Genomic DNA, 27,344 nt, shown 5'->3' with positions numbered 1-27,344 from the left:
TGGGGGGAGGTCATCGGGTCCTTAGACAATTAAACTTGGATTTCGTAGGATAAAATTCTCTGATCCATAGTCTGACTGCTGGGCTCCGGGATGGACTGAGGGCAAACTTCCTGAGGACAGAGGCTCTGGGAAGTGGTGTCTGATTCCTAAACAATAGTTAAAGTGTGCTATTGGTGGGAAGACGGTCTCTAAATGTTCTTCCTACTGAAGATTACCTGATGACTCTTCTTGAGATCAAAATACATCATTGGATTATTGGCAACATTTAAAAAAATATATATACACCTCATCTCTGTAGTGATAAAATACACATAAAGTTCTTGAGCTCAAAATACATTATTGGATTATTGGCAACAATTTTTTTAAATTGTACACCTCATCTGTGTAGTGATGGATACAACATTTTTGTTACTACTTTTAAAGATTGCACTAGCTTTTAAAAAACCCATTTCACATTTTAGACTGATTTAAGACTGTAATGAAAAGCAACTCAGTAACTTTTCATATAAACTGCTGCAAAAGCAGGTCTTGTACAACTGTTTTTAAATATCATTTAGTTGTGGAATTGAAAAAAAAAAGAAATTTTACATTGTCACTGCTGAAGTTAAAGTTCCCATTTCTAACCATAATTATTTTTTTCTATTCTACCATCTATTAGCAATTCCTAAAAGAAGTGAGGATTAACATATATTTGCCAATGCTTCCTTCAAATTCATGTGTTAAAAGGTTAATCAGGACATGGCCAGCACTAGAGTCTGTGATCTCCAAAGAGATCATTTTCAGGTGCAAAAATAACATTTAATCAGATTTTTTTCATAACATAGCTGCTATAATAAACATAGATCTATACTAACTACGCCATCTCATTCAGAATTATATCATGAGTATTCTCATGCTCAACCATCAATAATGACCAAGAATACTAGGTCATTGAAGGATGTATGGGAATTTTCCCTGTGTTAACTAAGCTTATTATTATACATTCACTTATGGCTTTTATTAATATTTTGTGTGCCCACCATATGCTTCACATTGGCCTAGACCTAGGTATCCTACAGGGAAGAAAAACATAAAGACAAAATTCCCACCTTCAGGAATACACATTTTATTTGGGAAAACACAGAACAAACACAATAAGTAAGAAAACTATACTACAAAGTTTTGAATAGCAGTAAAGGCTAAGGAGAAAATGATAAAGTAGATAAAGAGCATAGGAGATGTTGGGTAGGGTTATATGTGGTATGCAGAATAGTAATCTTCCAAGTATGTCTATGTCCTAATCCCTGGGACCTGTGATGATGTTATGTTACGATTATGTTATGTTATGTTTAACGAAGACAATTAAAGTTGCAGATGGAATTAAGGTTGTTTTCTCATCTGCAGTTAAGGTGGGGAGATTATCCTGCATTGTCTATGTAGACCCAATTTAATTACATGTGTTCCTAAAAGTGTAAAAGGAAGGTAGGCAAGTCAAAGTCCAAGAAAGATTTGAAGATGCAGAAAAGTAAGACATCTTTCAGAAGATAAAAAAGCCTTCAGAAAGAAATGCTTCCTGCCCACACCCTTGATTTTGGTCCTCAAGACCCATGTTGGACTTTGGTCCTCCCTCATTGTAAGATAGTAAGTTCATGCTGTTTTTAGGGCACTTAGTCTGTGGCAATTTATTACAGAAGCAATAGGAAACTAAGTCAATATAGAATTCTAGATAGAATGGCCAACGAAGTCCTATGGAGATGACTTTGAGAAAAGATGTGAAGGAAAGAAAGGAGCTGCTTATGAGTAAACCACAGGAAGAACATTCCCCACAGATGGAAGACAGTGTGACCAGAAATCTAGTGACCAAAGAAGAGAGTTGTGGAAGAGAAGATCAGAGAGTTAAGTGGAAAGGTGGAGAAGTTTTCACTCTGAGTGAGCTGGAGTTTAGTTTGGGCAGGGGTGTATGGTTCATGCTCTGACCTCACTGCCATGACTTCCCTTTTACGAACAGAATAAATGGCCCAGGACTTCTTTGGACTCTAATCCTCAGTAAGTGTAAAATTGAGCCATTCATCCATTGTTCCTCGTTCTCTCTCTCAATAGTAGCAAAGTAATAATTAACATTTTTTCCAGCCTTATTGGGATATATTTGATGTACAACATTGTAGAAATTTAAGATATACAATGTGTTGATTTGATATACTTAAATATTGCCAAATGATCACCACCATAGTGTTGGCCAACACCTCCATCCTGTCCCATAATGACCATTTCTTTTCTGCGGTAAGAACTTTTAAGAGCTACTCTCTCAGCAACTTTCAAGTATATAACAGAGTAATATTAACTATAATCATCATGCTGTACATGAGATCCCCAGGAGGTATCCATCTCATAACTGGAAATTTGTGCCTTCGACAAACGTCTCCCATTTCCCCCAACCCACAGGTCCTGGAAACCACCATTTTACTTTGTTTAGATGAGTTCAACTGTTTTAGATCCTACCTATAAATAATACTGTAGAGCATTTCTCTTTCCCTGCCTTTCTTATTTTACTTAGCATAATGCCCTCAATGTTCATCCATGCCTTCACTCTCCTCACTAAATAATATTCCCGTGTGTGTGTGTGTGTGTGTGTGTGTGTGATATTTGTTATCCAATCATCTGTTAATGGATGTTTAGGTTGTTTTATCTTGGCTTTTTGTAAATAATGTTATAGTGACCATGAAGGTGCCAGCACCTCTTTGAGATCCTGTTTTCATTTTCTCTGGATATATACACAAAAGTGATATCCTTGGAAAAGATGGTAGTTCTATTTTTAATTCTTTGAGGAACCCCCACTCAGTTTTTCACAGTAGCTGCACTAATTTACATGCCCAGTATTCCCTTTCCTTCACACCCTGACAATATTGGTTATCTCTTGCCTTTTGGAGGACAGTCATTCTAACAAGTGTGAGGAGGTAATCCTTTGATTTTCATATCTCTGATGATCGTTGATGTTGAGCACATTTCCATGCACTTGTTGGACATTTGTATAACTTCTTTGGAAAATGTTGAGTTCCTCTGCCCGTTTTCAAGTCAGCTTGTTTGCTTTTTGTTACTGAGTTGTATGAATTCTTGTATATTTTGAAATTTTTTTTTCAACGTTTTTTATTTATTTTTGGGACAGAGAGAGACAGAGCATGAACTGAATTCTTGTATATTTTGAATATTAACCCCTTAGCAGGTGATTTGCAAATATTTTCTCTCATTCCACAGATTGCCTTTTCATTTTGTTGATGGTATCTTGTGCTGTGTGGAAGCGTTTTAGCTTGATCCCACTTGTTGATCTGTCAGTTGCATTCCAGAGGGTTTATTTATCTTTGAAGCCACCATGTTACTTCTTCTTGCCCCCTCTGTGGTTTTATTTTGCCCTGTCCTTCCCCCGTAGCAGCATAAATCGACTCTTCTGATGTGCAGCCACATCGACTCTTCTGCATGCTTTGAGGGACTATGCCTGCTTCTACAAAGTACTTTCCTGCTTCCTTCCCTGGGATGCTCCTTCTTGTGATCTTTCCAGGTCTGCCTCCTCCAGTTCTCTGAGTTTGCAACTGTAAAGCCTTTTCTCACAGAGAACTTTTCTGGCACTACTTTCAAAGGCACTTGATTTCACTTTCCTCATAACACAAATCACCATCTGAAATTAACTTAATTATGTAAGTACTTCTTTATGGTCTCCTCGGTATCCCATAAACATAGACCCATTAAGTGTACATTCCATGAAAAAACCTTGTACAGAGTGTATCTTTTTTATTTATTTATTTTTATTTATTTTTTAATATGAAATTTATTGTCAAATTGGTTTCCATACAACACCCAGTGCTCATCCCAACAGGTGCCCTCCTCAATGCTCATCGCCCACTTACCCCTCCCTCCCACCCCCCATCAGTTCTCAGTTTATTCTCAGTTTTTAAGAGTCTCTTATGTTTTGGCTCCCTCCCACTCTAACTTTTGTTTTGTTTTGTTTTTTTTCCCTTCCCCTCCCCCATGGTCTTCTGTTAATGTGGGTGTATCCACGCAAAGAAAAACCCAACCTCGTTCTCCTTACACATTCAATCTCTTGTCAGTTGGCCGATTACAACCACAAGCTGGAAAGCAGAGAGAAGTCTAGAAAAAGTATATAAAGTTGATCTAGAGCGACAAATGGAAGAGTGTTCACCATTATCCTGTTACACTTGGTAATGGTGACTGAATGAAACATACATTTTAGTACAAACGGTGACTGAATCAGGTGTCCCATGTCTCAGTCTGCAGCGCAATCCTCAATTCACAGTATAGTTCATGTAAAGCCATATACTGGATTATCACATGTCATATTTAATGGTTCTTCATATAGAGTCTTGCATTATTTCATCTCAAAATGCTCTCAGAATATTTAACCCATTTTTGCAAAGCAAGCTGAGATCCATTGAGATTAAGGGGCTTACAGACAACATGAGCGTCTTTGCAGAGGATGAATATGTTCCTTGGTGGACTAGTGTCCTTTGATATATTATTTTAAGTTTATAATTCTTTCAACCATATATTTATATTCATATTGGCAGAAATAAAATCCCACTAGAAGAAGTTTTCTCCTTTTTGCATTTATTCTAATTTGTCTCAATTATGTATGCTGGAAAGTTCATCAGGTACAAGACATTTAAATCATACCAAAATTCAAGGTATATTTACCCCTCCATTCTTTTTTTCCCTAATAAATAGGATTTACTTCAGAATTATAGCTAACTAATTAAATTTTGTGGCATTATTGCTGTGGAATATTTATGCTATCCTGCAAAATGTATTTTTTAGGCTTCAGTTATTATCAGACAAGGCTGTAACTTTACATACAAATACTAAAAAATAAAGATGAACACATGAACTTAAACTTAAGAGCCAAAATAACAGAATGCAGCATTTCCGTTTGCTGGTTACATTCTACTATAGAAGCACTTAAGCTCAGTCCTTGGCAAGGTTCCTCCTTGCTCAAGATCATGGAATCCATTTTTGTCTGTTTGGCTTTGAATATTAGGCATTTGGTACATAATGGGTGGTCCATAAAAAAGAGTACCTTCTTGGAAAGGAGACTATTTTTCTCCAGGCTTTTACGATAGACCACAATGCTTTAAGATTCTCTTCTCACATTTGAAACTTGTCGTCTGCCTGATTTCCCAGATTCAACTCTGAAAAAATTCTACAAATGCCCTATTTTATTTCTCTGAGACAGTGGTTCTTAAATGGAAATGGTGGTGGGCTCATGGTCATCAGTGGTTTTCTTTGGAACTACATATGCGACGCTTTCCTCTCTCTAAATTCTAGCAGATGTCTTCCAGGTGAGCGACATTACAGTAAAGGAGGGCTAAAGGACAGAAAGGTCACCTGTCAGACACAGGATGCAGCAGGAGGGCAGGGCAGTTTGATGTCTGGATGATAACTGTAACAAATCACCAGAAAACAAACCAACCTAGTTTTAAATAAGTGTGAAAATACCTATTTGGTCTCTTTTTCATAGCATCTTAATGTATCTATGTACAATATATATACATATAATATAAAGTATAATATTTATATCTATACATTTTCATATTAGAAATTTTCATATTAGAAATGAATTGAGCAAAGTAAAAATTATATACAAATATACATAATTGCATATATATATATATATATAATTTTCATATTGTAAATGAACTGAGTAAAGAGACATCTGGTCAAAAACAGGACGATACAGCATGCATATGAATTAAACCTAGGCATTTATCTAGAAAATATAAGCATTATAAGGCAGGCAGAAGTCTTGTAACTGAAAGCATGTGCAACCAGGCCACTGAGATGGCAGAGATGAAGAATCCTAGTTAAGAGACTTGGAATTGAAACATCAAGAATCTGAGCTGAAGAGGGGAAAAACTGATTGAAATAATAGAGTGTCAGTACTCATGCATGAATAAACAGCAGTAGCAAAAAAATGGAACTTGCTTGGTTTGCAACCATTTCCTGCCAAGGGTCAGAAAAAATCCTAGATTGTAGTTAAGTTTAAATTAGCAACAGAGCAAAGCATTTTGTAAGTCAATAGTGGCCAGAACAGATAAAATGTGGATGTATATTCAGTTTATGATTTGGATGCTAGACTTCGTTTTGGTGCTTGATATTATATTTGTTATTCATATATGCTACTTTATTTAAGAAACACCACTATCAAAGACACATGGATTTAAGACAAATGCTCTGCAGTCTCTCCCAAAAACCATTGGCTATACGCTGGAATTTGGTATAAAATTTATTCATAATTTTACTTGCAACAAATCCAGAAGGTTTTAGTTATTTCACTATGAATAAATATAAATATAAATTAGTTCTATACTTGGACACAAGGGCAGAAAATGAGTAGGGTACTTAAATAGGCATATATACTGCATGATTCACAATTGTAAACTTAATTATTTATATATTCATTCATTCATTCATTCAGCCAGTCATTCAACTAGTCAGCTGTTTGACACATTCTTATTGAGCTCCTTCTAAATGGCCGAGACTGGAGTAACTCGTTGACAAGGGAGATAAGGTCCCTGCAGTGGCAAAGCTTAATGAGATCTAAGTGAAAAAAATCTGTGGCTGAAATAATTAAGAGGAATCCTGAGAGATGAAAAATAAATGGGAGGAGATACTTTGTGTGTTTAAAAAGTAAAGTAACAAATTTATTTTAGAAAATAAAGAGAAGAATGGAGAAGAAATTAGCTTTATTTAGAAACATCACACTTAGTGTAACCACTTAAGTTTTTAATATATATACATATATGTATATGTATATTTGTCTAAATTGTCTAACATTTTCATTCTCTTTTAAAGATAGAATCCTTCTAAGTAAATCATGTCTGATTTGGTTGACTTAATGAATGATGACCATCTTTTAGAGCTGATACATTGTTCTTTAACCATATTCACAGTGTTGTATAGCATTTCATTAAATGGCTGTTACCATAATATATTTAATTATATTCTAACCATTGAACATTTTGAGTGTTTCACTTTTTAAGAGATATGTAGGTTTGTTGGCATGTCTTTACTCCTGAATCTAGATAAAGTCATTTTCTTGTTGCAGACTATCATATCTCAGAAAACACAGTGTTTGTAATATTTATCTTTTATTATTGTTTTCCCTTAAGGTGTTATTAGAACAGCTTTGCCAAACATGGACAGGGAAGTCAAAGAACAATACCAAGTCCTCATCCAAGCCAAGGATATGGGCGGACAACTAGGAGGGTTAGCGGGGACGACGATAGTCAACATCACCCTCACTGATGTCAATGACAATCCACCTCGATTCCCCAAAAGTACGTTCTTTCTATTGAGTTTAAATTGGTGCAGTTTAAAAAACAATTCTCACATTTCATTGAATGTTGCAGAAATTATAATAATTTTTCAGACACTTTTCGTCTTTAGGAAATAGAAGCCAATAGATAAAAATGAAATGACTTAAGAATTTCATTTTCCATTAGAATCATGCTCAGTATGACTTTAATATAAACTAATACAAGTCAGTAATTGAACAATGAGTCTTATGTTGTTGATTCCTGTTAAAGTAAAATATTCACGATAGATTGGAATCTTGCTCTAATTTTTTTACCTGAAAAAGTAATATAAATATGAATATTCCATTTAATTTAAGACTCGTATTTATGACAAATGTGACACCATATTATTTGTTCTATTATGCAATTTACCTAAGAATTCTCTGCCTTCTCCTTACCTATTATATTTGAATCATTTCCATATGCTTTCATGTAAGTATCAGATGATATTCCAGTGATACTATTTACATTACTTTAGTCTTATTTTAGTTTTGCAATAGGTGAAAATTGCTACAGTTTCTATGATAATAGAATGTTTCACACCTGTATTTTCTCTGTAACTCTGTGCTTCTTATTGAAAATGAATACTTCTCACTTGTGTTATATCTCGTTTTCTTCTACAATATTACATTTAACACCAATCAGTACCTGTTCGATTTCTGGTACATTTTCAAGGATTAGTTCAGTGTTCTTAAGACTTAGAATACAAAAACTGAAAGTCTCTGTCACTGGTTAACAAGGAACTTGATTAAATCCCTAGATACACATTTGCGTGAACAGTTTATAAAACCAAAACGAAATGATTTTCCTCTTTCAATCCCAGTAGGAGAGTTTGAGTTCATCTACGAAAGTATAAAACACTGAGAATATTTAACTAAATGGATATTTTATTCCTTTAGCTGAATTCATTTTCATATTTTACTACTTTATCATTTTCTGTTAATATCATTAACATATATTTTCGTATGGAAATGTTTCACTTAGTGATCAGAAGGTCCAATGGCAAATGTCATGAGTGGCAATTAGAAGTCATCACACTTAAGCAAATGAAATGTCTGTGACAAATGGTGAGTATGTAATGTGCTATAATTAATAACACAGAGAGTCTTATGGCAACACTTTTCCTTACTTTGCTATTAAGGGAACCAGATAAAACATAAATATTAAAGAAGAAGAAAGAAATAGTGCATTTGATTCTCTAATATTTGACATTAGTAAAGAATATATTCCCAACTTGAAAAGTACTGATTATTTTTTTTTTTTTTTTAACATTTTTTTTTTTTATTTATTTTTGGGACAGAGAGAGACAGAGCATGAACGGGGGAGGGGCAGAGAGAGAGGGAGACACAGAATCGGAAACAGGCTCCAGGCTCCGAGCCATCGGCCCAGAGCCTGACGCGGGGCTCGAACTCACGGACCGCGAGATCGTGACCTGGCTGAAGTCGGACGCTTAACCGACTGCGCCACCCAGGCGCCCCAAAAGTACTGATTATTTTTATTTTTATTTCTTTTATTTCCTTATTTTTACTTCTGACATGTGACAAGCTGTAGAAGCTAAATGAGGGGGATAGTTTGGGAGACTACTCTACTTTTATATAAATGGCATCACTGTGAATGTGGGCCCTTCCTGTTTTGTGTTTTGTGCATTTAAAATATGTTCCTTCTAGCGAATAGGAAGTAGCAAAGATATTCTTAGGTAGCATCAATATTCTCATTCATGAGGATTATAATGATGCTCTTCAGATGAAGGATATAAAACCCAACCAGTGGAGGATACAATTTCTGCTGGTATGGATGAAGGGTGATTTGTAAAAAATTGGGCAGGAATCCAGATAAATAGGCTGGAGTACAGGGAAATAAAAATATCTCCATGAAAAAGAGGCTAGATTATACTTACGAAGCCAAGATAGTGTGCTCAGGTCCTGCTGAAACAGGACGATCACTTATAGAACTTACCCAGTGAAAAGATAACCTGGATAAAGCAATATGTTTGCTTGGGATTTATTCAAAGTTGAATATGTAGGTCTGAAGACAACCAGCAAGGAATGTAGGGGATAAGTCCACTAGAATTTTCAGAATATTTATATGTCATGTCAGGAACTTTATCTTATTCCCTATTCACAACAACAGTTCTGTATTTTCCACATTGACTGTTAAAAACAACAACAACTGAGGTGTAGGAAGGTTAAATAACTTGCTTGAGATCAGCAATTTAAGTAGAGATTTTTTTCTCAGAAGTTCAGACTCCTTCTAGTTTAACATAATGTTAAAATGAAAAGTTATTCTTTTCTTTTATCTGCCCTCTAAAACCATACTTTTTAAAACACTTGCAAAAAAGTCACATGACATAAGTTGAATTGTCACCATTCCTGCACAGAGAAACAAGAGGGCAAAAGAAATATACTGAACAGGTCACCATGATAAAATTATTTTCTACTTGTATTACATGCATTTTTGAACTATAGTCTCAAAGTATAATGGGTGAGAGGTATTTTTGAATCATGAGAAAAAAAAGGTTTTCAGATTTTGCATGAATAAGAAATTAATCCCCTTGAAATTTTACATGCCATTGTGTCAAGCCCTTTTTACTGTATTGTCATTTCGAATTACATCCTTGAGAGGAAAAGACAGAATACAGGTCTAAACAGAAAAGCCATTTATTTAGAAGTCAATGCTCTTTTTGCAAGAATATTTCTCATGTGCAGCAATTAAGCTGCAAGTGTGACATAACATTACAAACTGAAATGATAATCTTTTCAACCTTAAAAGTAAAATATATATATATATATATATATATATATATATATATATATATATATATTCTATACATAAATAACTTAAAAGAAAATCCCCACAACTAGCTGCATTTATTCATGCCTGATAAGCAATTATTCTGAAAAAAAAAAAAAGAACAACAACTTCATTCAGATGAATTTCATGAGCTACAATTGCTCATTGTTTACAAAATTTCAGAAGATAATTTCTTAAAATTTAATCATAATTTGTTTGGGCTTTGTGTGTGTACGTATGCATATGTGACACTGTTAAGTACCCATCACCATCCATTTCCTTCTCTAAATCTGTTAGAGGTGAAAAAAAAATGGAATGACACACACATTTGTATCATGCATGTGTAAGCAGTTTGCTGGTTTATTGTTGAAAAATACATGGTTCCTGAGATATCAGAACTTCCTGCCAATATGATATGATGATGGTGACAATGATATTGACTAGTAAATTACTGTGTGTCATCTACTGTGCACAGTGATTTGCATATATATTCCCTTCTTACTTTTATAATGACTTTATAGTATTTTCTCAATTTTAGAAATAAAGTAGCAAGGCACATTATTAAGAAAAGTTGCTATAAGTTAAGTTTTTAAAAGTTAAAAACTTGTTCAAGATCATGCAGCCACTAGGTGAGAGAACCAAAACTTCATCTTACGTAGTGACTTCAGGTCTCTCGTTTACATTCTCCCTCTTGAAAGACAATTTGCCTTTGATACCTGTGTGTGATTTGAAATGTCCTATAGATAACCCAGAAAACTATCCAAAGCAAATATGGAAATGGAAATAATACCTGACACGTTAAAAGAGCTGTACCTGTAGTCGTATAAAGGCAAAATATTTTCTTTGCAAAATCTTTTCCATATACTTATAAAACTACCATCTACCATAACCAAGAATATCTGCAAAAGATCTCTGTTAAAATAATCTACAGGAAAATGCTGATGGTTTCCATTACTTGAATTTTAAATGACAAAACCATCTAACAAGCTGATCTAAATAATACATTATGAGATCAAATCAATTAAGTGATGTGGTTAATTCACATTAGGCAAAATATTCATGCTTCTCCCACTTGGTCTCTTTCTTCTGTATAATAATTTTGTAATGAATGTGAGATCAACCTTAGTGAAATAAAGCAGTCCATACAGAACATTGGATGAAAGAGATACTTCATTTATAGGAAATGTAAAGAGGTATTTTCTTCTTCTTTCTTTTGAGTAAGAGAACTCTGTGTAAGGTAAATAAGTTCAAATGTGGAAAATAGGACATTAATAATTGTTCTAAGAAAAATTCTTAAAAGTAGGTAAAACTATTTTAAAGAAATTCTATTTTAATAAGATACCTACCAAACATGTTTATATTGACGGTTGATAGCTATAAGTATTTTGACTTGGATAATAGTCAATAAAACATTATTTGCACAATAATTACTATATAAAATATATAGTTGTATCCATATATAGTTAGTTAATTTAATGAATAAGATTTTTGCAAATACTAGACTTCACCCAGGAAAAGTTGTTATTGTCCTCAAATTAACAAAAAACAATGTAAGTAAAATTAAAGTATTAAATACATCAGCCAAAATGTCTACTGCACAATGAATAATGTTTGATCTTGTTTACATGAACTATAAGGCAATGACTACAGATCTATGGATAAAAAATATGTATATATATTTCTATTATACATTCATGATATAGAAAGACTATAGACTGCCAAGGTCAGTTATGAGTTATTAAAAAAAAACAAATGCTGATAACTATACATTTATTTAGTTTAAAATATTTATGTGTTTAGTTAAAATATATTTCATTTTTTCGTCCTGTTATTACTTTTCTGGCATCCAAATTAAGGCTGTTTCTTTTATTATTTTGAAATGTATAATATAGGATTGTTTATTTTTAAATACATGTTTATTACAATATGTAATTTATCAAGATTTTCATTAGAATCAACATAAACCCAGTTATAACCAGTTGGGGGAACAAAGTCTATTTCTCTTTACCATTTAGCATCCTTAACTCGGAAAACTGTAAGCTTCTAGAGTGAAATTTTCTTGTTAAAAATTTAATAAGCCTTTAAAAATAAAGGGCTAAAAGCTAATTGAATTTTGACAGTTAACTCAGATCCAGCCATAGAAAATATACCTTTACATTCTTCCAGGTTTCCAAGGGGATTGTCATGGGGCTGAATGAGGTAAATCAAACATACAAATTCTATGATTTAAGTTTATTTATGCAAATAATATACAATCTGAAAGTATACATGTATGCAATGTGACAGTTCATGACTTTGTGTATATTTTGTAGACATCAATTTTTATAGAACTATCTAAATCAGATAGGTAGAAAGATAGATAGATGATAGGTAGATAGATGATAGATAGATAGGTAGAATCTCAGAATCATTAAGTAACACCACAGAGAAAACATTTCCTGGCCTTTGAGTACAGAAAAGGCCTTCTGCTGCCCAGTGTGTGTGTGAATATGGAAACATTGTGAGGAACACTTCATTGTTTTCACAACCCACCCTGTCACTGCCAGACATGAATTGTATAGAACTCTTACATCCCAGCTTATGTGGAGACTCCGACTACTGGCCCACTTCCTACCTGCAGGTCAAGTGCAAATAATGGATAACACTGTAGCATGCTCCTAAGTTTTCTCTCTAAAGGTGAAACAAAGACCAAATTTCTGCTTTTAGCACTATCTCCAGTATGTTATCCTAGGTGCAGGAATGGGAAAGAGAAAATGGTGACAAGTACTCTGAAAAATGTACTGGAAGAAGTATGGTCAAAATAATGGGTCTTATGTGAAATCCACTGCTTAAATGAGGATAACGTCAGCCTCTTTCCAATATTTGGGATTGAGAGGGTGGTTGGGTCAGTTTGGTTTGCAAGGTTAACAGTATAATAACATGTTATTTAGTACAGAAGCTTTCACTGTGAATACAAGTTGAGGCTTCTTGAAAACAGGTGAAGGATTTAAATAGTAATACAAGAAAGCAACAATATATGAATGGGTCGACATAAAGTCATGTTTGTTTATGTTTCTCAGATTTAGTACTGGTGCTGATTCAGTATCAATGTTAGAACATGTTTTAATTCCCACAATTGAATTTTTACTAATATTCAAGTAATTTCCACTAGATAACAATTTTAGAGCATTTTCTGACAAAAATTTTCCCTAGTCTAGGGCTCTAAGGGGATTGTTTATTTCCCAGAGGCCTCTACAGTAAGAAGAAAATGTAAATTTCAGAAGTAATGTTTTATATATTATTCATATTTAATCAAAAATTATGTAGATGCTATCTATAAATACATGACTTTTTATATCAGTACCTCCCAAAGATATGAATGCAGATTGAAAAATAGACAAAGAGGTCTTTGGTATTGTGCGATGCATAATATGCAACAGTTATATATTACCCATATTCCTAATTTATGTATGTAGACATGTTTTTATATGTGTATCTCTGTATGTGTATGTGTGTGTGTGTGTGTGTGTGTGTGTGTGTGTGTGTGTGTGTAGAACTCCTCACTCGGGGGGGGGGGATATTTAAAAAGCATAAAATAAAGAAATTGTAAATCTAAGAGTTTGGAAATATTACACAAAGAACTTTTATTACCTGGGTCTCCTAAAAATTGTAGGCGTGAGTGATAAAAATAGTCATCATATTTGATGGCTCTATTTCTATTTTTGAAAATCAAGCTAAGCTATAATAAAACTAGCTTTTTACTTAAGTGGAACAAACACTTCTACTTTAATTCCCAAATGACTCCTTTGTCTACTTCAATAAAAACAAGCAAGAGAGAACTATTTCCTGACGATAAGGCATGCAAATGATGACTTGAGTTGTATTCACCACAGTGCTCCCAATAGTTCTTAAATCTTATTTGCCCTAAGAATCCCTAGAGATCCTCTGTCCCTGTGATGGAAGTTCTGTTTCAAGTGACATAGCTTGGACCCAGATATCTGAATTTCGAACAAGTAATCTGGTAGATTCTAAATCATCTACAGTGAATAATTTGAAAATCACTGGTTTACTGTGATGAAACAATTTAGAAGGCATTTTCTTTCTTTCTTTTTAAATATGTTTTAGTGTTTATTTATTTATGCAAGAGAGGGAGAGACAGAGTTCGAGCAGGGGAGAGGCAAAAAGAGAAGGAGACAACAGAATCAGAAGCAGGCTCCAGGCTCTAGGCTGTCAGCACATGGCTCGAACTCATGAACTGTGAGATCATGACCTCAGCCGAAGTCGGACACCTAACCAACTGAGCCACCCAGGCACCCCTAGAAGGCATTTTCATTATTCCTTAAATAGAGGTAATGAGTTAACTTTTGTATATCATTAGAGTTATTTTTATCCATACAAGATTCTATTCCTACAAGCATATTTAGGTAAAATCTGAATATTAAAATTTATTCACTTTACACTATTTTGACAAGCTTTGTGTTTTTGTTTTTGTCTTTTACAATTAAACACTCATATACAGTTACACATCTTGCTTAAAAGTATTCCAAAGAGCCTACAGATGTCCGATATGGATGCTTAGAGGCTAACACAGAGCTGAATCCCTTTGAATGCAAGCTCAGTGAGTGAATGCAAGCTCCAACTTCTCCAATGAGAAGGGAATAGTTTCACTAGACTCCAGGTAGGCAGATGTAAGCAAACAAAAAATAGTTACCACAATTTTAAAATAATTTGTCGTCACTATTACTGTCACATTAGTATCACATTAGGCTTTGTTAATGAAAGCATGAATCTTTTTTTAAGTGATGCTGAAGGTTTTGCTGACTTATTTGGTCCTTTTCACCATGTGGCAAAGGGCACAAGATTGCAGCCTGGTTGCTCCATGGCCCCGCTGCCTGATTTGCAAAAGAACTAAGCTTTTGAGCTACAACTTCTGTAGGTCTTTAAGAAATCTGACTTTTAGTTTTAAATTATTTTGTGAACCATAGTAAATAATGTTTAAAACTGAAATGGTATTAAAAGATACCGTGCTTAATCTTACCAATGTTATTAACAATATCTAAAGACCATGGGACTTATAAATATTTAAAATATTTGTCAGTATTCATCTGTGCACTTTGTAGCTCACCTAAGAGTCCTTTTTTTTTTTTTTAATTCAAATCCTGGAGAAGTGGCTTGAATATTTTGGCATCATATAATCCACAATTCAGATGTGAGATTTTACCTATGATGTAATAAAACTCTTAGGTTCTGAAACAGACAAGTCAGGTAATGAGCACGTTCTCCCATTTCCACTTTCCAGCCCTCCTGCAAAAATAGGAGAAAAATTCCTTCTGTGACATTTCCTGTCAGTCAGAGCAAGTAAATAGATGCCAGCAACCGAATTTATCAGATTTAAGTAATAAGAAAACCCCTAAGTCTCTGGGTGCAAAGCATACCTATCTGTTACTTCCTTGTTAAATCTTCAAATTCACAAGCCCTCAGTTTGCTTTTCTGCATTTTCCTGCCCAGGCTGCATCAGCCAGTTCCAAGACTTTTTCCAGGTGGTACAGTTGTATTACTCTTTATGGCCTATGGTGATGATTTTAGTGTGGACAGCAGCTAATCCTTATTGCACATGTACTATGTAAAGTACATTAAAGCTGCATATTAACTTCTTTAATCCTTATGAATAGGTTTTGTTTATTTACACACATTTAAAAGAAGAAACTGCAAGAAAAAGAGATGGTAAGAGGTGGGGCCAGGTACTTTGTAGTTACATGTGCAATGCAGCAGAACACAATTGGGCACCATATTAAAGCTGTAATTTTTAAATATGAATGTTTATGAAAATATAGGTCACTGCTTCCTACACCAGAACCACCGGGTAAAAGTGAGAGCGCTTAAATGTGAACGTGGGGCATTCTATCTACTTTTCCACTAATCAAACTGAAAAGACATTCTCTCCAAGACTGAGAGTATTTTTTATGTTTATAAGATTTGTAGAATAGAGAGAGCCAAGGCTTTGGGAAAGGTACTGATGGAAAGCTTAGTTTCACCGTTAAGTCACTGGAGCCTGAATGGCTAAATAAACTCTCGCTATCTCATGTTTTTACAGCATCAAATTAAGATAATAAATAGGGGGACCATATATTGTGGTTTGCCTGAGACAGCTCCAGTTTTCACATGTGGCCTCAAATTAATTACAAATAGTGACTGCTTTTGCTCTCAAAAGTGGTTCTGTTTGGATAGTAAATTAAGTAGGCATCTTAATAATAATAGAGCTTCTGGGAGGATTAAGTAAAATAATGCAATTGAAGTATCCAACAGTGAGTGTTTTTTTTCCTCCTCCTCTCCTCCCTCCCACATTTTCCTTCCTCCCTCTTTTCAACCTTATCCCCATTCCTTCTTTGTATCTGTCTCTTCAACTAGAGTATAGGCTCATTTTATACCATTTCTTTGTGTCTGTTGCTTCTCCTTTATCAGAATTTCCCATTAATGTATGATCAAACATGTATTGGAGAGAAAAGTAGCTCAAGAAATAGCTCATGCCTGTATTGTAGCTGAATTTACCACCAGGAAAAAAAAAATCTTAGGACTGATTGTATAACTTTTATATACATGAAAAAATCAATTTCAAGATTTCTAACTCCACGGAAATATTTAGGAAGTGAATATAAAATTCCATCACCAAAATAGTGTTATCTTTACCCATGAACATTTATAATGAATATTTTGATTTAAATACAATTTTCTGATTTCATTATACTTTTTAACCCAGAGAAAACACAGTGGCAGGATTATTAAATTAAAACTAACATATGACATCTCTAGTTGCTTAATACCACCTCAAGCTTCTAATACACAGATTTCTAACACTGGTGATAATTTTTAATTTCTAATGTGAAACATTCTAAATTCAACATTTATTTCACATGGTTTAAATTCCTCTTTTTCATGTGTGCCTCTCATTGGTCTTAACATTTATATAGGCAAAGAAATCGAACTTCTTCAGTATTTCTTTATGAGAGTGAAACAGAATATAGGCAATAACCACGGACACCAAACATTTTGTACATAAGAAACCTAGTTTGTTAACAAATATCGACACAATTAATTATAGTATTTAATGAATGTTTAATTGATTGCTAGTTTTATTGAAGTGTAAGTGCAAAAAAGGCTATATCTTTTTTGTGTGTCGGTACAAAAAGGATAAAAAAAATTAACGACTTCCCTCAAGCAGCTCTGTGTATAATGGGGAGATTAAGTTAATGGACAATTATACTACTTGAAATAAAATAAATGATAGACTTATGCACACAATGACACATAAATGTATAAGATGGGCATCCAAATCATTAGAGAATAGATTTGAGAGGATTTTGAAGGAAATAATATCCACATTAATTTCTGAAACCCACAGTAAGAATTAGCCAGTGGGACAGCAAATGTTCGCCAAAATATTTAGATGATGCAAAAACATCATGTTTTAAAGGATTTTTCGTATAGAATTATGGGAAAAAATAAAAGTGAGAAGGCAAGAAAATGTTTCATCAAAAATGGCTTTAAGCTGCCCTTGAAAGAATGAGGAATATATTTTTTAAATGTTTATTTATTTTTGAGAGAGAGAGAGAGAGAGAGAGAGAGAGTTCAAGTGTGAGCGGGGCAGAGAGTGAGAGGGAGACAAAGAATCCGAAGCCAATTCCAGGCTCTGAGCTGTTAGCATGAGGCTTGAACTCACAAAACTGAGCTCATGACCTGAGCTGAAGTCAGTCGCTTAACCAACTGAGTCATCCAGGAGCCCCAGGAATAGAACTTATACATAAAAAGAAGAGGAGTAGCAGGCCAGTGAAACAATTTAGGCATAAGCAGCAAAATAGGGAAGGCATAAGAAATGTTCAAATAATAAAATACATGAGTACAGAAAATTTTAAAACTTTGTCTACAAATATGATGCATGAATATGTGATGAATATTCATAAATAATATTTGTAGTTCAATGAATTGGATGCTTTGCAAGAATTAGTTTTGCCTAAAAAAAATGTTATAAAAGAGGAAACTTTATCAAATTTCTCTTTTCCAGACTACTCTCATAATGTTTCCAAAAAAATTCTTTTGAGAAATCAAATATTTGAGTAAATAATATTCACAGATGAATTTAGATTCCAAACATTTTTTCAGAAGCTTAGATAATAAGGTGTCATATTTATTAATAATTTTTAATAAAAATTCTAGTGTTGCTTATTTTTGTGAAATCAGTGGCTAATATCGCTGACAATTATCTATGTGCCATATTTTGTTAGATGAACAGAAATTACATAAGACAAAGATAAGAGCAAGGTTTACATATTTAATGGAGGTTTTAAGGGAATATTAAATGTACTCCATAGAAATGAATGAACAATGGAAAGTTACTGATGCACTTGAAATGTTGTGAACTCTTGCCAAGATCTCCATCATGTTTACTATTATGTAATGGGGATAGTGGTTATATAAATCATATATATTAAAAATACATATTTTTGAGAATCAGAAGCACTTTTAATTCTGGCAATCATTAAGTAATACAAATGGATTATGTTTCACAGTTCATTTGGAATTAGCTTGGCTGGGATTTCCAATGCAATCTCTTGAAAAAAAATGATGTTATAAAAAGCAATTCATTTTGCAAGGAAATACAGATATGTGTTAATTGGATCTATAATTTAGCAGAACTATAGTATTAAACATAACAATGCCTCCTTGAAAAATTTTGTAGTGGAAAGCTGGGAGCTATGTAATAAGGGAGGGATTATTGGAAGAACAGAAAGAAATGAAATAAATGTCCTTTTCTTTCTTGGGTACGGAAGTAAAAGTAATTTTAATTTTAGAGCAGCATCCTTTTCTAAGAACCATCTTACATCTAATACATGCTCTTGTCTCTCCGTTTTCATTGATTTTACTCTCTAAGCATTGAAAAAGGAAACTTTCCCTAAGTCTATCCAACTCCAATTGGCCCTTAATTGGGATTTGCATTCATCAGTCTTCCTGAAATTAAGAATAATTTGAATTATTTGCATTTTAAAAGAACTTATTTGTTAATCCAATATTGTCTCTCTTTGAATGACATTCAGGCAGTAAAAACAGGTGAAGTTTAGATCAGAGGTGCCACTTGATTGGTTCATCTCATGTACCTCAATTTCTTCATTGATAGAGTGGTATGCTGGAGCTCGCTCTACTGATCCTCAAGCCAATTGTGCACACCTCCCATCTGTATTCAGTGATGTCACATTGGCTTGAAAGCAGGGATGCTGGGAGTCCTTTCACCCCCAAAACTGAGAAACACTGAAAAATTTGAGCTTACCCATATCTGTTCTCCCTCCCTACTTTGATCCAATTGTCAAACATTTAAAAGAACGTCACTGACTGGGAATCATCATAATAGTATCTGCCTCATACTCTTAGTGTGAGGATAAAATTAGTTATAATGGGAAAGTGCTTAAAAAAGTACCTGAGAATAGGAATCGCTATACAAATAATTCCTTTGATAGTGACGATGGTGATGTTGATGATGATGGCGATGGAGATGATGTGGTCTATTCTACTTAAAGAGTATCTCTTTTTAAAAAGTTCTCTCTTTCCATCATATTGACACTCATAGATTTTCTAAAAGTTCATATATGTCCTTGCAACAGTCTTCTCAATGATAAAAGAAATGGAGTTTCTAGATAAAAGTGATATAAATGATCCTATTCATGCAGTGCCGCATAGAAAATAGAGTGCACGTGGGGGATGGCAAGCAGAATAGTCATAAGAAAGCCAGTTAGATAACTGGAGTGACACAAGACGAGTAGTGTGAGTCCGTTAATCTGTGATGGTGGTACTGATGGCAGTTGTGAAAAATGGGAATATGTGGCTAGGTTCAAATGATTTTAGGAGCTAAAATGTCAGTGATATCAATGAATTATTGGGGTTTAATAAGAAGAGGCAGGGGGACACCTCAGTTGAAATTGGATAGAAGGGTGAAAGAACGCTTACTGATATAAGAGGCTAATATTGAAGTTTCCACTGGTAGCTAAGCTACAATGGATACCACATGACCAAGTATGGTCCCAGAAACAAAATACAGAATTTACAATAGAAAGTCAGGATGCATTTAAGATTCTTGAAGCCCTCAATCACAGCGAGGCTATTGTTGTGCTTTTAAAATACTATAGAGTGTGGAGTGGAGGGAGAATTTTGTACTGAAGATTTCTTTGCATAAAACCACGCGCAGTTTCCATCTAATGAGAATAAGAGTGGAGCTACCTTTCCCTTGCCTCTCAGGTCTTGTGAGGGGAGCCTTCCTTCATGAAGAGCCAATGATAAAATCCAGTATATTTTCCCATATTATTTCAGAAAATGGGCAAAATCGAGGGTCCGAGGCTTGCCTTATGCTTAGGAACGTGAAAGTATCTTCAGAAAGAGCAGATACTGGAATAAGGCTTTGTCTGGGAGAGTAATTACATGACAACAAAAGGAGGGGTTAGATGTGGAAGCTGAATGTCCAAGCCAGAGTCATTTTAAGTTCTGCCACAGAGATTTTCCTCGAAGTGAGAATCTGTGTGTGAAATGGATTGTTTGGAGATCCAGAGCCTAAGGGGAATGTTACATCAAAGCAGAGGCAATGCCCTTGTCTTGGGTATGTAGTGGGAGAAGCTCCCAAGAGCTCCCAAAAGAGCCATTAGAGCCATTACCTTTAATCCCAGAGAAGCAAAACCTATCTATTCAAGTGAAAACAGCCCCCAAAAAACTAGCTTTGTTGCCTCTTATGAGGTAAAAACACTTTTGCAAAGTGGATGATGAGACAGAGGGAAGCCTGCCACACCAGTCATATCCCCAAAGTCCCATCCGTTGTTGGCCCAGGTGGCCTTGTCGGCAGGGAGGCAGACAAGAGAACTCTAAATTTTGTATAAGGATTGATGTAATAATTAATAATTAATAAGTTGAGAATTTCTCATTTCAAAATCTAAAATTTGTAAGATAAAGTGAACATAGGACTATTATTTAGAGTTGAGCAAAAACATCATTGATTCACCATAGTCTCATCCAAGAAAAGAGAAAGCTTACCCTCGCTGAATAAGGTCTAAAGGAGCAGTGGAAGACAAAGAAAGGAAACACGTTTGGGGTTTTTTTTAGTTTTTTTTTAATTTATTTTTGAGAGACAGAGGTAGAGCACAAGTGGGTGGGGCAGAGAGACAGGGAGACACAGAATCCTAAGTGGGCTCTAGGCTCTGAGCTGTCAGCACAGAGCCTGACATGGTACTTGAACTCAGGAACCATGAGGTCTTGACCTGAGCTGAGGTCTAACGCTTAACTAACTGAGCCACTCAGGTGCCCGGAAACATGTTTTTATTAAATGATGCATGTTATGCCTTTTCAGACTAGCAGAAATACTGATGTGGGATTGTTTGAAGTTTCAGGAAGGTGAACTGTCTCCTATGTGATATGAGTTCATTTTTTTTCCCCTGTAAAATAGGAGAAGGGTCACCAATTAAGTTTGTCTTCAACTCACGCCAGTTCAACTTACTTTACAATGGTGTGAAAGCGATACATATTTAGTAGGAACTGTACTTTGAATTTTGAAATTTGAACTTTTCCCAGGCTAGCTGTATGTGGTATGATATTCACCTGTGATGCTGAACAGAGGCAGCGAGCCACAGCTTCCAGTCAGTCATGCGATCATGAGGGTAAACAACCGATAATACAGTATTCATAATTTACGTGAAATGGACAGCACTTTGTTACAAAATAGGCTTTCTGTTAGGTGATGTGGCCCAAATGTAGTCTACTGTCATTGTTCTGAGCAGGTTTGAGGTAGGAGAGGCTAAGCGATGATGTTCAGTAGGTTAGGTGTATTAAATGCCTTTTCAACTTACAATGTTTTCAATTTATGATGGGTTCATTGGGACAAAACCCCATTATAAGTTGAGGAAAATCTGTAGAAAAAAAGTAAAAAAAAAGTAAAAAAAAAAAGTCGGTAGTAAAGATTTGTGGAAAATAAATCAGTGTAAAATAGAGGTCATAGCAAATAGTGGTAAGTTACCTTTGTAAATTTGTATGCTTTACAGCCAATCTGGAAAGTGCATTTGAGGATAGTGATGAAAATTTATAATGATATCTAGCTGACTGTTTCTTTTTGGTTTTCCTCAGTCAGTCGCACCTCCTTCTTGAGAAAGAGGGTAATTATCATTATCAAGGGTTGAGTTTGACCAGACTGCAGCAACAACATGGACAAGATATATAGGCCATAGATTAATATGATAATGAAACAACAAAACATGTTTTAGTCGAATGAGGAAAAAAGATCGACAGAAAAATGATAATGAATTAATGGATGTAGAGAGATCAATATATTGATATTAACTAAAGGTAAAGTTATTTATATTTGATATTAAAGTTGATGTTTACTGTCTCTATATCAGTATATGTTATATAAACAAGCCATAGTGGTAGTAACTGAACAAGCAAAATAGAAGGGCAGAAGATTATGATAATTATTAGAAGGGCTTTGTCATATCGTTTCTACTATTTGGAATGTTTTCTAATAGCTTACCTCACAAATCCAACATCAGCCAGTTGACTTAGCTCAGGTTCTTAGCTTAAACGTCAGAAAAAGTGAACAGAATTGTGTAACTTTCCCTTAAAGCACTGATGTTACTTAGCAATTTTACTTCATTTGTATAATTGTTTAATTCGTATCTACCTCCCCAACCAGGTCATTAATGCCATTAGGATAAACATGGTTTGTTCTGTATTTTTTGTTTTATTTGTTTTTTCTTTTTTTTTAAATTTTTTTTTTCCAACGTTTTTTATTTATTTTTGGGACAGAGAGAGACAGAGCATGAACGGGGGAGGGGCAGAGAGAGAGGGAGACACAGAATCGGAAACAGGCTCCAGGCTCCGAGCCATCGGCCCAGAGCCTGTCGCGGGGCCCGAACTCACAGACCGCGAGATCGTGACCTGGCTGAAGTCGGACGCTTAACCGACTGCGCCACCCAGGCGCCCCGATATTTGTTTTTTCTTTATCATTCCATTGAGGAAGCTACTAAATGCTGCAGTTGATTCACTCATCAATAATCCGAGTTACTGGACGACTTAACTAATCTACCACCCAAAGGAAATTTGGAAGGGACAATTCAATAATTAGCCCTAAATTTTTGTGCTGTGTATGGCTGCTCAGAGCTAGAAAGTTTGGAATGAATTTCTCGTATCTCTGAGAAAAGAAATATTTCTATTATTAAATAGAATTGATAACATTTCATAAAACTTATAAATCCATTAATATATTGTATATTGGGTTTATGGCAATTCATACTCATGGGTATAATTAATGAAAGTCTAGACTAGGCAATTATAACTTTTGTAAAAAATGAAGTAATTTGGCCAATAAAGTAAAGTTCTTGATTCCAGATACTTGACGCTTCCAAAAATTTGTTCATCCCAGACCCATCCTAAGAATGAGCAGGACTAAATGTCTCTGTCACTACTGAGAGCTTCCACTTACTGTATGCTTAGTATGCTTGACTAAAATCTAGTTGGAATCCAACTTTGGTATCAGGATGGTTTTTTCTTGCGGACTGTATTTCCGTTACTTTAATTTGTGCTTATTGAAAATACAGCTTCAGGCTTTTGAGGAAATAGAGGGCATAAAACATTCTTCAACCACCAAGATATTTTTACTCTTGAATCCTTCAGTTTTGAAGATATGGGGAAAGTGTTTCAGCTAAAATTAGAATGGCTTTTCAGAACTCTGTTAACACCTCCCTTTCTTTCATCTCCATATCTCTATAGGCAGTTTCCAGTTGACTACTGCAGCTTCTACAGGAAAATAGTACAATACAGACATGGAGTTATCTAGAGAATTACTATTTGGAAAGCAACTAGTAATAATAGTTATTACTTAGGAGTTTCACTATTGTATGAGTGACATCACGACCTCAACATCATCACCATTATTATTATTCTAATTTTAGAGATCAGGAAAAGAAGGATTAAATATTTTGCACTAGGTCACAGGGCTAATAAGAAGGTATAACAGGTACATAGTCCTTTATCCTCATACAGAAATATTGTTTGCTTCCATTTCCTTTTTCTTTTCTTTAGATAAGGTGAAATCATTTTGTGTGCTATTACTATCTTTGCTTATGAAATTAAAACAATAAAATATTGAGAAAGAAACATTTTATTTCTATGTCATTAGATGGTAAGTCACATACACACAAACATGTGGGATGACGATTTGAACAATTAAATGTTTGAATTGAATCACTGAATCAACAGTTTTATGGTAATATACATTATTTTCAAAAGTTTAAACATACATGTAGTACTTCAAGCAATCATCTATTTACAAGATCTCAAATAATATGTTTTCATATTCCTAAGTATAGTAAGTTTTCTGTGCAGCTGAACATTGACTTCTTACATATTATTTTTGAGTAATTTTAGTTATGACAATAAACATAAAATGTATTTCAAAAGAGAATTTATACTGGATTGTTCTATTTTCTTTATACTTGCTGTTTTTATTACTAAATGTTGTCACTGCATTACATAGTTTATTCATTAACTTCATATATTTTTGCAAGTCCTGCAACTTTTATTTCTGAGTAGCTTAAAACATATTAATATATGTTTTGTTAAGGGGCGCCTGGGTGGCGCAGTCGGTTAAGTGTCCGACTTCAGCCAGGTCACGATCTCGCCGTCCGTGAGTTCGAGCCCCGCGTCGGGCTCTGGGCTGATGGCTCGGAGCCTGGAGCCTGTTTCCGATTCTGTGTCTCCCTCTCTCTCTCTGCCCCTCCCCCGTTCATGCTCTGTCTCTCTCTGTCCCAAAAAAAAAAAAAAAAAAAAAAAAAAAAAAAAAAAAAATATATATATATATATATATATATATATATATATATGTTTTGTTAAGTAAATGTATCTCTTTTGGTATTTATATCAATGCTTGGAAATATTCCAAAGAATTCAGAGAAGGAAAGCCTATTGTATACCCTTTTTCCTTAGGTGTCACTGAATGCTCCCTGACACATACACAAAACCAGTGTGAGTCCTAATAATCAAAGTACATTTTTTAAATTTTATTTCATTTTATTTTTTAATTTTTAATGTTTATTTTTGAGAGAGAGAGAGACAGAGACAGAGACAGAGACAGAGCACGAGCTGGGGAGGGGCAGAGACAGAGCACGAGCTGGGGAGGGGAGCCGAAGCAGGCTCCAGGCTCCATGCTGTCAGCACAGAGCCCGACGCAGGGCTCAAACCCAGGAACCATGAAATCATGACCTGAGTCGAAGTCGGACTCTTAACTAACTGAGCCACCCAGGCACCCCAAGTACATTTTTTGAAACAACAAAGTTCCTGAGAAGATACTTATTTAGCCTATAACTGAGTTAGATACTTTTACCTTTGGAATTAAGAGGGAGCATTATCTGTAAGAAGTTTTAGAATTTGATCACTATAATTCCATCTTAGTTCACTACATGCAGTTTTCTCGTTTTCCATGAGAACTTTTTTTTTTTTCTGTTAAGCATAGCATGTATATTTGATGAGTATGTAAGCATATATTCTTACTGACTCTGAACAATTTCTTGTCACCTGTTTTATTTTTTAATCTGTGTTGTACAGGTAGTGCCATTAAGATGTTTCATATGCGTCAAAAGTAGGACACGCAGAAGTTGATGGAACTGTAATGACACAGTACATCACAAGCGATCCAACTCTGGCACAGCTGAAGATTACTTCAGTTTCGAATTAATCTGAATGACCCCAGCTTTATTTGCTGTCGAGTTTCTAGAAATGATAAAATGTCAAGTCACTGGAAATAAACTGACAGAGCCTAAAAATATATGACATGACTAATGCATCGTTTCTCTGATTTGTTCCATATTCTGGAGACTCTATTTCTAACTACCGTATTTTATTTGGAAACGCTTGGCTTAATGAATATGTCTTCCACCCTACTAAGATGTGCTATCCTAAAGAACAGGAAATTCAGTGCTCTGTCCATTTGTGTTTTATGTACAGTAAAATCTCAATACACAAAAAAGATATACATGGTGAATCACTGTTTTCACTTTTATCATATCTTAATTTTGGTGGGACATGTCAGTGAGTGCTTTTGAGTCAGGTTTTTTTGGAGAACGCTGGCATTTCAGTTTGTTACAAGTTTTCCCGTGCCATCAGATGATTATCAAATGTGTAGGCATGCTATATGCTGACCACTTTTTAAGAAAGTGCTATTTAACGTACTATTGACCTAATACTGCAAGGAATAGCCATCTTCACATTTATTGTTAGCGGCTTCATAAATTTCCTTTTATAAAACACAAAACTCTTATCTCAGCATATTGTCTTGAAAAGGGGAACTCTCATGTAAAGTCTGCATTATCTGATGTCCTTCAGATATCTAAAAATTCTTCTTAAATTGGAGGGTCTCAATTCTGGCTAATTTTTTTTTTTTTTAACCTCCGCTAACCATAATCTCTTAATGATGATGCCAGACTAGATTATTTCCCGTGATTTTTAATTCTTTTAATTTTGCTTTTAATCGTTCAAATGAAGTCTAACTCATAAAGCAAATATGTAATCTGAACCTTTTCCTATTGAATGCATTAGATAGAGTAAGCAGAAAATTATACATACTTTAAGTTAGATGTCCATATTTTTCTAAAGATCCCGTCCAACCTCCCCCTACCTCCGTCCACACCACCATCATCACCTTCACCGCGGGCCATGTTGGAGGTTTGAAATCCACTGCCCTCAGCAGCTGCCTCCTTCACTCGAATCTCTGTCTGTCAGCTGTGTCTTTGATAACTTTTTTGGTCATTTCCTAACTAAATATCATGTGAAAGAAGGATGTACAGTACATTATTCAGCATACTTCCATTACTCTATTTTATCAGGAAAAAATTCAACACCTTTCTTAATACTTATTGATACACCATGACATTGAACTATGACTAAGTGTAGTAGGGCTTCAAGGCTTTCGGTGTTTCTTCGGGTTCTTTATCACAATCGCCCAAAAGGCAAAAGTGGTGGACGTGTTTCTGACAAGTGATACTTCTACCTAACAGATATTAAGAAAGGAAGAAAAAAAGAAAATAAAAAGAATCACATATATGAGAAGTTTAGTACAAGTTTAAATAACTGTTGCAGGCTCTCTCGCCACGTGAAACAAGAAGTCAGGCATCCTTATGTTTGCTAGTAGCTCAGAAGTGCTTCCATACAATCAGGGTTTAG

At 34.7% G+C, this 27,344-nt stretch overlaps 1 protein-coding gene across 5 annotated transcripts in view; it reads left to right on the top strand.

Moving 5' to 3' along the window:
• Positions 1–27,344, top strand: part of CDH12 (cadherin 12) — a 1,057,614-nt gene that overhangs the window by 967,659 nt on the left and 62,611 nt on the right. For all 5 annotated transcript variants that reach the window (XM_058716265.1, XM_058716257.1, XM_058716243.1 and 2 more), the window contains one exon: positions 7,155–7,322. In XM_058716265.1, coding sequence (XP_058572248.1) covers positions 7,155–7,322 — 168 coding nt within the window. The remainder of the gene's footprint in view (positions 1–7,154; positions 7,323–27,344) is intronic.

The sequence above is a fragment of the Neofelis nebulosa genome, chromosome 1 (assembly GCF_028018385.1).
Source record: "Neofelis nebulosa isolate mNeoNeb1 chromosome 1, mNeoNeb1.pri, whole genome shotgun sequence".
NCBI lineage: Eukaryota > Metazoa > Chordata > Mammalia > Carnivora > Felidae > Neofelis > Neofelis nebulosa.
This window is presented reverse-complemented; position numbering and strand designations above follow the sequence as displayed.